The sequence below is a fragment of the Somniosus microcephalus genome, chromosome 3, assembly GCF_052327205.1.
Source record: "Somniosus microcephalus isolate GS21.2 chromosome 3, FLI_Smic_1.0, whole genome shotgun sequence".
Classification (NCBI taxonomy): domain Eukaryota; kingdom Metazoa; phylum Chordata; class Chondrichthyes; order Squaliformes; family Somniosidae; genus Somniosus; species Somniosus microcephalus.
In genome coordinates, this window is record NC_140989.1 from 355,659,237 (window position 1) to 355,673,645 (window position 14,409).

Consider the following 14,409-nt stretch of genomic DNA (forward strand, 5'->3'; position numbering starts at 1 on the left):
TGACGTATGAGGAGAGATTGGGTCAATTGGATTTATACTTGCTGGAGTTTAAAAGAATGAGAGGGGATCTCATTGAAACTTATAAAATTCTAACAGGACTAGACAGACTAGATGCAGGAAAGATGTTCCCGATGGTGGGGGAGTCCAGAACCAGGGGTCACAGTCTAAGGATAAAGGGTAAGCCATTTAGGACAGAGATGAGGAGGAATTTCTTCACCCAGAGAGTGGTGAACCTATGGAATTCTCTACCACAGAAGGCAGTAGAGGCCAATTCATTAAATATATTCAAGAAGGAGTTAGATATATTTCTTAAGGCTAAAGGGATCAAGGGGTATGGAGAGAAAGCAGGGACAGGGTACTGAGTTTGGATGATCATTGAATGGCGGAGCAGGCTCGAGGGGCCGAATGGCCTACTCCTGCTCCTGACTTCTGTGTTTCTATGTTTTCCGACTGTGTTATTGGTCATCTGGCACCAATCATCACTGACCAAACAATGTACAACTGACGAGCCCAGGCATCTTACCTTGGCACTCAGGCCTGCGTCTTAGTTGCGGCACTCAAGCCCCCCTGGCTCTCGCCTCATGTCTGGGTCTGCTGTAGACTAATTGATAAGAGAATGATCGCCATGATTAGTCAACAACTCCATTATTGTATCACGTGACCAGGTTGGTAGAAGGCGAACTGGATGGAACTTGGCCTTTTTTATGTCTAGGAATTTCTCTGTTCCCAAGCGGAGATTACCTTATGAGGCAATCGCACAGCAAATGGCGCTGACATTCCCTGGTCCCATTGCAGGTTCTGGGTAGATTTGATGCATATTTCACCATTGTGAACACCCCTTTATCCCCCATTGGCTGCACCAGGCAGAATTGCAGTAAAGTTAAGGCCATCTGTTCCTCTAAACAACAACATCAACAACTTGTATTTATATAGCGCCTTTTAAAGTAGTAATACATCCCAAGGCTCTTCACTGGAGCGTAATCAGGCAAAGTTTGACACCAAGCCACATCAGGAGATATTAGGACAGGTGACCAAAAGCTTGGCCAAAGAGGTAGATTTTCAGGAGTGTCTTAAAGGAGGAGAGAGAGGTGGAGAGGCAGAGGGGTTTAGGGAGGGAATTCCAGAGCTTAAGGCCCAGGCGGCTGAAGGCACGGCCACCAAAGGTGGAGCGATTATCATCGGGGATACGCAAGAGACCAGAATTGGAGGAGCGCAGAGGTAGCAGAGGGTTGTGGGGCTGGAGGAGGTTACAGAGATAGGGAGGGGGGCGAGGCCATGGAGGGATTTGGGGGGAAAAATTCAGTTGTTTGTGCCTCCCGTTTGTGCCGCTCGCGAAATTAACTAGACATTTTGCGGCGGCGCTAAACACTGCCGTCACGATCTCCTGCGCCGGCAGATCGTGACGTCAGTCGAGTGCGTAGTACCCCGGACCGGATATTGAGTGGCACCCCCTGCCTTACCGCCTGCCGCTAGCAACGACAGGTTGAGGGGAGCGTTTTGCTGTCAGAAAGGGACTGGGGGAGCGCGATTTAAAGGCGACCACTTCCTGCCTTTTTTTGCCGGTGACATTTTTGCACCATGCATTCTGAGAGAGAGAGAGAGACTTCTGGAGAGATTCAACGCTGTGTGAAGGAGTTTTGAGTACTGAGCTGCACTTTGCAGGTTCATTTTGATTTGTCGTTCCTTGCTTCGCCAGCGCTCTGAGGTAGCGCCTCGCTCCTCAGCCTTTGCGCCTTAAGACAGGTGTGAAGCACCTGATTTAGCGCTCCAATCACCTCCAGGGGCAATAAAAGCCAAGTTTGCTGTCGGAGGCGCTAATTAGCGCCAGGCGCTAAACTTTGCGCATGGCCGATAATGGCGCCCCAAACGGGGCGATACCGAATTTTTCACCCTTGAAAACTGAGGCATTGTTTAACCAGGAGCCAATGTAGGTCAGCGAGCACAGGTGGGTGATGGGTGAACGGGACTTGGTGCGAGTTGGGACGCGGGCAGCAGAGTTTTGGATGAAAGCAAAGCCCAGGAACCGGTGCTCCCAAGTTTGCACTCCATTTAAAGAATCGGCCCCCTACCCTCCACCCAACAGAGCCCCGGCAGTGCCATGGACTGACACCAGACAGTGTATGTTACCAAAAAGGGAAGAGAATAATGCACAGGGCTTAGCGGTACAGGAAACTCTATTATCCGGGACCGGCGTGGTGCCGGTTTATCAAAAAGTCCGGATTACAGAGAGGTATAGTTTAAAAGGTACGAGAGCTCCGTACACAGCAACAAATCCAGGCTTCCCTGTTGCTTAGCAACATGTGCAGGAACTCCGGCCACAGACCAAGCGTCCCTGTTGCTTAGCAACAAGTGCACGAACCCCAGTTACACAGCCACAGATCCAGGAACTGCCACTAATATGAAGTAAAACTTACCTGAACCTACTCCTGAATTTTGCCAGTTAAGAGGTTTCCGGTTATTTAGGTGCCGGTTAAAAGAGAGTTTCCTGTAATTAGGGAGCAAGATTTGGGAACTGTGAGCTAGGAGCCAGTTTCGAAAAGGCATCTGCATCATGGTCTTAAAAAGATCAGGTGAGGAACATCGCCCACAGCCCTTGTTCTGTTGTAGCAGATTGGCTGGGGTGCCAAGTTCCCATGACAACAGAGAAGTCTTTACTTCAGGAAAAGTGTTTTGAGTAGGAAGTGATGAAGTTCACCAGATTTAATTGATAACATAGCTGAGCTCCCATCAACCAAAAATACCAAATGATAGCCTTTTTTCATTTCGTAAGAAATATCTCGTGTGCATTAACAGTGATGAATGTTCTCCGCTGCAGGAGAAATGCAAATGAGCAGATCTTATTTTATAGATTATTCTCAAAGAATTATCTGGGGTCTAAATTACGATTCTGTTGTTGCCATGCTTGGCTCCTGCTTTTAAGGACACTTAAGGATTGGGTCAAGGAAGGGGGAAAAGCCCTGCAGGAGCTCCGACATTCCTGAAACTTATAAAATTCTAACAGGACTAGACAGACTAGATACAGGAAGGATGTTCCTGATGGTCCGGGGAGTCCAGAACCAGGGGTCACAGTCTAAGGATAAGGGGTAAGCCATTTAGGACAGAGATGAGGAGGAATTTCTTCACCCAGAGAGTGGTGAACCTGTGGAATTCTCTACCACAGAAGGCAGTGGAGGCCAATTCATTAAATATATTCAAGAAGGAGTTGGATATATTTCTTAAGGCTAAAGGGATCAAGGGATATGGGGAGAAGGCAGGGACAGGGTACTGAGTTTGGATGATCAGCCATGATCGCATTGAATGGCGGAGCAGGCTCGAGGGGCCGAATGGCCTACTCCTGCTCCTATCTTCTATCTATGTTTCTATGAACGTTTTACAGAAACCCCTGTTAGAAATGTGCATTGCTTGGAGATTAGACGAGGAGAAGATTGGCCTTGGCCACGGTGTCCTCTTCCTCCTCCACATTGGCCGTTGACCTATCGCCGCTCATTGTCTCGGCTCACGCCTATATAGTGGCCGCTTGAGTGAGGGTCTCTATGATGGGCAGCAGCGGTCAAACTACATCCCAGGCAGGAGTCAAATGCCTTCAGGTGAGAAGGAAGAGGGGAATTTTCGCTCCATATCCCTTAACACCCTTGCCTAACAAAAATCTGAAGTTTTAAGTTGACCCCCAGCCCCAGCTTGTTGGGGGAGAGAGTTCCAGATTTCCACCACCCTTTGTATGAAGAAATGCTTCCTGACATCACCCCTGAACGGCCCTAGCTCTAATTTTAAGGTTTTGCCCCCTTGTTCTGGACTCCCCCACCAGGGGAAATAGTTTCTCTTTATCTAAATGCTTTAATCATCTTAAATACCAGAAAATCTAGGCCATGCTGTATTAAAACGTCTAACATGCAATGAGTGAAAATAACCTGTACAGTGATGGCTGGCAGCATCGGGAAATTTATTTATAAGGAATATAAAGCAAAGAGAGAGAAAACCACGCTTGCATTACAAGCCTAGGAAGTAAAAAGAGAGAATTACATTTATATAGCGCCTCTCACAACCTCAGGACGTCCCGACGCACTTTACAGCCAATGAAGTACATTTGAAGTGTAGTCACTGTTGTAATGTAGGAAATGCGGCAGCCAATTTGCGCACAGTAAAGCCCCACAAACAGATAATCTGTTTTAGTGATGTTAGTTGAGGGATAAATACTGGCCAGGATACCGGGGAGAACTCCCCATCTCTTATTCGAAATAGCGCTGTGGGATCTTTCACATCCACCTGAGAAGGCAGACGGAGCCTCGGTTTAACGTCTCATCCGAATGACGGCACCTCCAACAGCGCAGCACTCCCTCAGCACTGCACTGGAGTGTCGGTCTGGATTTTGTGCTGAAGTTTCTGAAGTGGGACTTCAAACCGTGACCTTCGGACTCGAGAGGCGCGAGTACTATTTTGAGATACTGATGGATGAACACTTAATGCATTTGTCTGAAATTGCGCTCTCTATTTATTAGGCTAATGCCTCCATTGGAATGCTGTGGACTAATTTTGGATGAAGGCATTAAGTTGCATCAGCTGATATCACAAACAATGAGAAAGTGCCTCAGTTGCCTGGGCTCTAAGCTCTGGAATTCCCTCCCGAAACCTCTCCGCCTCTCTCTCCTCCTTTAAGATGCTCCTTAAAACCTTCCTTTTTGACCGTCACCTGTCCTAATATCTCCTGACTTGGCTTGGTGTCAAAGTTTGTCTGATTATGCTCCCGTGAAGAGCCTTGGGATGTATTACTACTTTAAAAGGCGCTATATAAATACAAGACCTTGTATTTATAGTGAGTCTTTCACATCCTCAGGATGTTCCATTGCGCTTCACACACCAATGGGTTACTTTTGAAGTACGGTCACAGTTACTACAGGCAATTTAGGCTATTATATATAAGATTTTCATTTCTATAGTACCGTTCATGACCTCAGGACCTCCCAAAACACTTTACAACCAATTAAATACTTTTGAAGTGTAGTCACTGTTCAAATGGAGCAAACGCAGCAGCCAAATTGCACACAGCAAGCTCCCACAAACAGCAATAAATTAAATATCCAGATCATCTGTTTAAATATTGGCCTGGACACCAGGGATAAACCCCCCTGCTCTTATTCGAATAGGCTCTTTTACATCCGCCTGAGAGGACAGACTGGGCCACTGGTTTAACATCTCATCCGAAAGATGGCACCTTTGACAGTGCAGCAGTCCCTCAGTACAGGAAACTCTTTTAACCAGCATCTAATAACCGGAAATCTCTGTTAACCAGCAAAATTCAGGAGTAGGTTCAGGTAAGTTTTACTTCATATTAGTGGCAGTTCCTGGATCTGTGGCTGTGTAGCTGGGGTTCGTGCATATTGCATCTTGACCGAACAGTAATGAATAGAGGAGACGGAATGTACCTTTTACTATTTACTAGTAAATGGGTGGACATTACAGCACATTGTCTGCATGGCAGAACCCGAAAGTGAAAGTGAAAGACAAAGTAAAACCGAGCCCCCCAGCACCCCCTTCAGGTAACACCCAGGAACTGGGACAAACTTAATTGAAGCAAAACTCAAAACACAACAGTGCACTTGTTGCTAAGCAACAGGGACGCTTGGTCTGCGGCCGGAGTTCCTGCACATGTTGCTAAGCAACAGGGAAGCCTGGATTTGTTGCTGTGTACGGAGCTCTCAGTAACTTTTAAACTATACCTCTCTGTAATCCGGACTTTTTGATAAACCGGCACCACGCCGGTCCCGTTGGTGCCGGATAATAAAGAGTTTCCTGTACTGCACTAGAGCATCGGCCTGGATTGTGTGTTCGAGTCTCTGGAGTGGGATGTGAACCCACAAGCCGCCTGATGCAGAGGCGAGGGTGTTACCCACTGAGCCACAGCTGACACTATTTGATCGCGTATTTCCAAGAGACCAAGTCTGCCAGCTTCCTTTGCTCTTTCCCGCTGTTTCTTCGACGAGTGTCCTAGCTTCACCCACCATGTAAAATGTTTTGTAATGATTGCTTTTCCCACCGTGCTGCTACGAAAGAACAAAAAATGTTTCATTTCTAGGAAAAGCTCCAATTCGTGGCTGAGCACCGGCTGGTTCACCATGATCATCGCTCTTGAACTTTGCGACAGAATTGACGTCTATGGCATGGTCCCACCGAACCTCTGCGGGTAGGTCCCAGCTGTTGCTGTTGGTTTCGCGGCATGAGATCTTTACGTTGACTTCTTGTCCTTTCTCCCAAGTGGCTGATCTGGACGCGCAAGCCCTGAAGTTGGAGGGCATCATAACTGAGCCCGATCCTGCCTTCACACAACTTGCGCACCCACTTATTAGCAGATTTATTGGATATCAATCTGAAACGGATTTCGCCCCTCTGAATGTGGACTGGGGCAAATTGTGCATCTCATGCACCTGCCCCAACTAACCCAGTATAGACTGCAAATCAAGTCTGGGACCTTCTGGTCTGTTTTTTAAATTCATTCTCAGGATGTGGGAATCACTGGCAAGGCCAGCATTTATTGCCCATCCCTAATTGCCCTCGAGAAGGTGGTGGTGAGCTGCCTTCTTGAACTGCTGCAGTCCGTGTGGTGAAGGTACTCCCACAGTGCTGTTAGGGAAGGAGTTCCAGGATTTTGACCCAGCAACGATGAAGGAATGGTGATATATTTCCAAGCCAGGATGGTGTGTGACTTAGAGGGGAGCTTGGAGGTGGTGGTGTTCTCATGCGTTTGCTGCCCATGTCCTTCTAGGTAGTGGAGGTCGCGGATTTGGGAGGTGCTGCCGAAGGAGCCTTGGCGAGTTGCTGCAGTGCCTCCTGGGGATAGTACACACTGCAGCCACGGTGCGCCGGTGGTGGGGGGGAGTGAATGTTTACGGTGGTGGGTAGTGTGCCAATCAAGCGGGCTGCTTTGTCCTGGATGGTGTCAAGCTTCTTGCGTGTTGTTGGAGCTGCACTCATCCAGGCAAGTGGAGAGTATTCCATCACACTCCTGACTTGTGCCTTGTAGATGGTGGAAAGGCTTTGGGGAGTCAGGAGCTGTGTGATTCACTTACAATCTACTTATGCTAGCTAAATCATCAGAGAGCATGAGATGTTTTTGAAATAGCTCATAAAATATTAGTGTGAAAGAGAGTGCGGTTGTATATAGCTATGTGTACAGTGCAAATTTCTGTTAAGTGACTGTTCATTCAAGCTAATAAGCTGATTTGGTGTTGGGAAATTGTTTGGTCTTGCATTCACCCTTGCTTGCATCCAACAAAATAAAGAAAAGAAACAAACTTGCATCTATACAGCCAATGAAGTACTTTTGAGGTGTAGTCACTGTTGTAATGTAGGAAACGCAGCAGCCAATTTGCGCACAGCAAGATCCCACAAACAGCAGTGTGATAATGGCCGGACAATCTGTTTCAGTGATGCTGTCTGAGGAATAAATATTGGTCATAAAACCAGGGAAAACACCTCTGCTCTTCTTTAAATACTGCAGTGGGATCTCTGACATTCACCTGAGAGGGCAGACGGGGCCTCGGCTTAACGTCTCACCCAAAAGACAGCACCTCCGACAATGCAGCACTCTCTCTGTACTGCACTGATGTATCAGCCTGGATTACGTGCTCAGATCTCTGGAGTGAGACTCGGAGCCTGCAACCTCCTAACTCAAAGGTGGGGTTGCTACTCACTGAGCCAAGGCTGCTGGTCTGTCAAACCTAGACGACAGAGTTGAGTTTGGCAAGCGTAATCAGATTCTTGCGCTTAATTAAACCGAGTATATTTTTTAAAAGTTACATTTCTAGATGTCCATCGTTTACCACAAATAACTAAGGAACTGTTTCTGAGACGTTGCAAAATGAAATAATCTACGGTACAAATCAGAGTATTTAAAATATTTACTAATGCTTTTCCGTGCTCGATTGGCATACTGGAAGGCGACACACCAAGTGATTCCGATTTACATACACTCTAATTGGCAGTTTTCACCCTTTAGTTGTCGAGAAAGCATGAGAACATGTCATAATGCCAGACTGGTGTGACTGCTTTCAACATTAATACAATTCCTGCAGGTTTCACCCTGTCATCAGTCAACTTGGAATATTTTTTTAAAACCACACTTAAATCCTTTATCAGAACAAAGCAGGCAACATCTTGCATTCCCTTGTACCGAGGGAAGGAGTGTTTCATTAAACCATGTTACTCACTTGTGTTCAGATCATAAAGCAGGGCTTTATAGAAATGTTTTAATTCATTAGGACCATGTCGACGCTGTATTTAATGTATATCGATGTAGAAGGAAATTAGAAGACATTTAGCACTTGATTGAAAATATATCTTTAAACCATTTTTCTCTCCCGGACGATAATCATTTCATAAAGATATGAAGGAGGGAGAGAGAGAAAAGGCCATTCGGCCCATGATGACCACCCCATCTGGAGCCTATGTATGGTTATTTAATGGTGGACCTCTCTCCCCATTCGCCACCACCCTTCTATCCCCGACTTCAAGGAACATTGACTTCATTCCTGTAAAAGGTCAAGTAGTGTTGCTAACACCTCTCCAAACCTCAGCCGCCGTCCCCATCAGATACAGACCCCAGTTCCTCTAAAAAGGCGTCAGTTCACCCCAGGTCACTTCTCATGTTCTATAGAGTTGATCCCTTTATCCAGGAGTGTTCTACAGGGGTGATCCCTTTATCCAGGAGTGTTCTACAGGGGTGATCCCTTTATCCAGGAGTGTTCTATAGGGGTGATCCCTTTATCCAGGAGTGATCTACAGGGGTGATCCCTTTATCCAGGAGTGAGCTACAGGGGTGATCCCTTTATCTAGGAGTGATCTACAGGGGTGATCCCTTTATCCAGGAGTGTTCTATAGGGGTGATCCCTTTATCCAGGAGTGATCTACAGGGGTGATCCCTTTATCCAGGAGTGTTCTATAGGGGTGATCCCTTTATCCAGGAGTGTTCTATAGGGGTGATCCCTTTATCCAGGAGTGTTCTATAGGGGTGACCCCTTTATCCAGGAGTGATCTATAGGGGTGACCCCTTTATCCAGGAGTGTTCTATAGGGGTGATCCCTTTATCCAGGCGTGTTCTACAGGGGTGATCCCTTTATCCAGGAGTGTTCTATAGGGGTGATCCCTTTATCCAGGAGTGATCTACATGGGTGATCCCTTTATCCAGGAGTGTTCTATAGGGGTGATCCCTTTATCCAGGAGTGTTCTATAGGGGTGATCCTTCGGTGACATCATCCAAAAACACAGCGTCAGGTTCCACATGTACGCTGATGACACCCAGCTCTACCTCACTACCACCTCTCTCGACCCCTCCACGGTCTCTAAATTGTCAGACTGCTTGTCCGACATCCAGCTCTGGATGAGCAGAAATTTTCTCCAATTAAATATTGGGAAGACTGAAGCCATTGTCTTCAGTCCCCGCCACAAACTCCGTTCCGTAGCCACCGACTCGATCTCCCTAGCATCTGTCTGAGGCTGAACCAAACTTGGTGTCATATTTGACCCTGAAATGAGCTTCTGACCACATAGCCATGCCATAACTAAGACCGCCTATTTCCACCTCCATAGCATAGCCCTTGCCTCAGCTCATAGAAACATAGATGATAGGAGCAGGAGTCGGCCATTCGGCCCCTCGAGCCTGCTCCGCCATTCAATGAGATCAAGGCTGATCATCCAAATTCAGTACCCTGTCCCTGCTTTCTCCCCATACCCCTTGATCCCTTTAGCCTTAAGAAATATATCCAACTCCTTCTTGAATATATTTAACGAACTGGTCGCCACCGCCTTCTGTGGTAGAGAGTTCCACAGGTTCACCACTCTCTGGGTGAAGAAATTTCTCCTCATTTCTGTCCTAAATGGCCTACCCTTTATCCTTAGACTGTGTCCCCTGTTTCTGGACTCTCCGACCATCGGGAAATTCCTTCCTGCATCTAGTCTGTCCAGTCCTGTCAGAATTTTATAAGTTTCAATGAGATCACCTCTCATTCTTCTAAACTCCAGCGAGTACAAGTCCAATCGACCCAATCTCTCCTCATACATCATTCCTGCCATCCCAGGTATCAGCCTGGTGAATCTTCGCTGAACTCTTTCCATGGCAAGAACATCCTTCCTCAGATAAGGCGACCAAAACTGCACACAATACTCCAGATGTGGTCTCACCAAGGCCCTGTACAACTGCAGCAAGACATCCTTGTTCCTGTACTCAAACCCTCTCGCTACGAAGGCCAACATACCATTTGCCTTCTTAACCGCCTGCTGCACCTGCATGCTTACCTTCAGTGACTGGTGCACAAGGACACCCAGGTCTCGTTGCACTTCCCCTTCTCGCAATCTATTGCCATTTAGATAATAATCTGCCTTCCTGTTTTTGCCACCAAAGTGGATAACCTCACATTTATCCACGTTATATTGCATCTGCCATGTTTCTGCCCAATCACCCAACATGTCCAAATCATCCTGGAGTTTCTCGACATCCTCCTCACAGCACACACGTCCACCCAGCTTTGTGTCGTCTGCAAATTTGGAGATGTTACATCTAGTTCCCTTGTCCAGATCATTTATATATATTGTGAATAGCAGGGGTCCAAGGACCGATCCCTGCGGTACCCCACTAGTCACTGCCTGCCATTCAGAAAAGGACCCGTTTATTCCAACTCTTTGCTTTCTGTCTGCCAACCAGTTCTCTATCCAGTTTCAGCAGCTCATCTGCTGCTGAAACCCTCATCCATGCCTTTGTTACCTCTAGACTTGACTATTCCAACGCACTCCTGACTGGACTCCCACATTCTACCCTTCGTAAACTTGAGGTCATGCAAAGCTCGGCTGCCCGTATCCTAACTCGCACCAAGTCCCGTTCGCCCATCACCCTAGTGCTCGCTGACCTACATAGGCTCCCGGTTAAGCAACGCCTCGTTTCTCATCCTTGATTTCAAATCCCACCATGGCCTCGCCCATCCCTAGCTCTGTAATCTCCTCCAGCCCCACAACCCCCCTGACATGTCTGCGCTCCTCATAGAAACATAGAAGATAGGAGCAGGAGTCGGCCATTCGGCCCCTCAAGCCTGTTCCGCCATTTAATGAGATCATGGCTGATCATCCAAATTCAGTACCCTGTCCCTGCTTTCTCCCCATATCCCTTGATCCCTTTAGCCTTAAGAAATATATCTAACTCCTTCTTGAATATATTTAATGAATTGGCCTCAACTGCCTTCTGTGGTAGAGAATTCCACAGGTTCACCACTCTCTGGGTGAAGAAATACCTCCTCCTCTCAGTCCTAAATGGCTTACCCCTTATCCTTAGGCTGTGACCCCTGGTTCTGGACTCCCCCGCCATCGGGAACATCCTTCCTGCATCTAGTCTGCCTAGTCCTGTTAGAATTTTATAAGTTTCAATGAGATCCCCTCTCATTCTTCTAAACTCTAACAAATACAAGCCTAATCGACCCAATCTCTCTTCATACGTCATTCCTGCCATCCCAGGTCTGGTGAATCTTCGCTGCACTCCCTCCATGGCAAGAACATCCTTCCTCAGATAAGGCGACCAAAACTGCACACAATACGCAAGGTGTGGTCTCACCAAGGCTCTGTACAACTGCAGCAAGACATCCTTGCTCCTGTACTCGAATCCTCTCACTATGAAGGCCAACATACCATTTGCCTTCTTAACCGACTGCTGCAGCTGCATGCTTACCTTCAGCGACTGGTGCACAAGGACACCCAGGTCTCGTTGCACTTCCCCTTTTCCTAATCTATTGCCGTTCAGATAATCTGCCTTCCTGTTTTTGCCACCAAGGTGGATAACCTCACATTTATCCACATTATACTGCATCTGCCATGCATCTGCCCAATCACCTAACCTGTCCAAATCATACTGGAGTTTCTCTGCATCCTCCTCACAGCACACATGCCCACCCAGCTTTGTGTCATCTGCAAACTTGGAGATATTACATCTAGTTCCCTCGTCTAGATCATTAATATATATTGTGAATAACTGAGGTCCTAGCACCGATCCCTGCAGTACCCCACTAGTCACTGCCTGCCACTCGGAAAAATACCCGTTTATTCCAACTCTTTGCTTCCTGTCTGCCAACCAGTTCTCTTTCCAAGTCAGTACCTTACCCCCAATCCCATGTGCTTTAACTTTGCACACTAATCTTTTATGCAGGACCTTATCGAAAGCCTTCTGAAAGTCCAAATACACCACATCCACTGGTTCTCCCTTATCTATTCTACCAGTTACATCCTCAAAAAATTCCAGTAGATTAGTCAAGCATGATTTACTTTTTGTAAATCCATGTTGACTTTGTCCGATCCTGTCACTGTTTTCCAAGTGCTCTGCTATTACATCTTTTATAATGGACGCTAGCATTTTCCCCACTACCGATGTCAGGCTTAATTCCCCGTTTTCTCTCTACCACCTTTTTTGAATAGTGGGGTTACGTTAGCTACCCTCCAATCCATGGGAACTGTTCCAGAGTCAATTCTGGTCTCTTGCGCATCCCCGATTTTAATCGCTCCACCATTGGCGGTCGTGCCTTCAACTGCCAAGGCCCTAAGCTCTGAAATTCCCTCCCTAAACCTCTCCGCCTATCTCCCTCTCTTTCCTCCTTTAAGACTCTCCTTAAAACCTACCTCTTTGACCAAGTCTGCCCTAATATGTCCGTTCTATCTCCCGCACTTCTGCCCTCACCCCTGCCCCTCCCTCCCGGAACCACGATAGGGTTCCCCTTGTCCTCACCTTTCACCCCACCAGCCTCCACGTTCAACGGATTATCCTCCGCCATTTCCGCCACCTCCAGCGTGATCCCACCACCAAATGCATCTTCCCCTCCCCTCCCCTTTCAGCATTCCGAAGGGACCGCTCCCTCCGCGACACCCTAGTCCATTCCTCTACCACCCCCAGCACCCCTTCCCCTTCCCCTTCGCCCGGCACCTTCTCGTGCAAGCGCAGGAGATGCAACACATGCCCTTATACCTCCCCCCTTCCCACTGTCCAGGGCCCCAAACACCCCTTCCAGGTGAAACAGTGATTTATTTGTACTTCTTGCAATTTAGTATACTGTCTTCGCTGCTCACGATGTGGTCTCCTCTACATTGGGGAGACCAAACGCGGATTGGGTGACTGCTTTGCAGAACGCCTCCGTTCAGTCCGTAAGGGGGACCTCGAGCTCCAGGTAGCCTGTCACTTTAATTCACCGCTCTATTCCCACTCGGACCACACCGTCCTCGGCTTCTTGCATTGTTCCACGGAAGCTCAGCGTAAGCTCGAGAAACAGCACCTCATCTTTCGATTAGGCACTTTACAGCCCCCTGGACTCAACATAGGGTTAAACAATTTCAGGTCATAACCTCGGCCCCTATTACATATTTTTTTTTTTCCCCACACTTTTTGTTTGGCCTTTTTTCTTCCCTCCCACATGACAGCTGTCCTTCATTCTGCCAGCGCAATTCACACTTCATCTAGAGCCATCCTTTGTTCATTAACCTGTCCCATTACCATCTCCTCCCGCCTTGAATATCTTTTAATCTCTCTCAATGTCTCTCAATGTCTCTCAATCTCTCCTGCTTTCTATCCTATCACTGACCTTCCCTTTTGTTCTTTCATCCCCTCCACCTTTTCCCAGCCCCTAAACTTGCTTTAAAATCTATTCCATTTCCTGCTTTTTTACCAGTTCTGGCGAAAGGTCTTCGACCTGAAACGTTAACTCTGTTTCTCTCTCCACGGACGCTGCCCTGGCCTGCTGAGTTTTTCCAGCGTTTTCTGTTGTTATTTCGGATTTCCAGCATCCGCAGTATTTTGTTATTCTAATATCTCCTTATGTGGCTCGGTGTCAAACATTGTTTTATGACACTCCTGTGAAGCGCCTTGAGACATTTTACTACGTTAAAGGCGCTATATAAATACAAGTTGTTGTTGCTGTTGTTATCTAGGAGTGTTCTACAGGGGTGATTTCTTTATCTATGCCGTGCATTCCAGATCACAATAACTTGCTGTGTAAAAAAAAATATTTCTCCTCGTCTCCCCTCTGGTTCTTTTGCCAATTACCTTCAATCTGTGTCCTCTCCTGCCAGTGGAAACAGTTTCCCCCTATTTACTCTATCAAAACTCCTGATCCAAAAGACAGCATCTCTGACAGTGCAGCACTCCCTCCGGACTGCACTGAAGTGTCGGCCTAGTTTAAGTCGTCAAGTCCTGGAGCAGAGGTTGATCCCACAACCTTCTGACTCAGTGGCCAGGGTAATGACAACTGAGCTAAGTGAAGACTGATGGATCAATACAAAGAAGCAGTTTTAAAAATAAACTACCAGGTGAAAGCAAGTTGGTTCACTGAAGTCTTCCGTCGTGGAGAGATAGAAAGAAAACAATCCAAGGTAGACCGGTGAACAGTAGAAGGCAAA

The 14,409-nt window shown here is 47.2% G+C and overlaps 1 protein-coding gene across 3 annotated transcripts in view; it reads left to right on the forward strand.

Moving 5' to 3' along the window:
* The window catches only part of st6galnac5a (ST6 (alpha-N-acetyl-neuraminyl-2,3-beta-galactosyl-1,3)-N-acetylgalactosaminide alpha-2,6-sialyltransferase 5a), a 62,409-nt gene that overhangs the window by 42,880 nt on the left and 5,120 nt on the right, over window positions 1-14,409 (forward strand). For all 3 annotated transcript variants that reach the window (XR_015077739.1, XM_085983447.1, XM_085983448.1), the window contains exon 4: window positions 6,071-6,178. Coding sequence is in view for 2 of the 3 variants with exons in the window: in XM_085983447.1 (XP_085839573.1) it covers window positions 6,071-6,178 (108 nt within the window). In the remaining variant the exon portion in view is untranslated. The remainder of the gene's footprint in view (window positions 1-6,070; window positions 6,179-14,409) is intronic.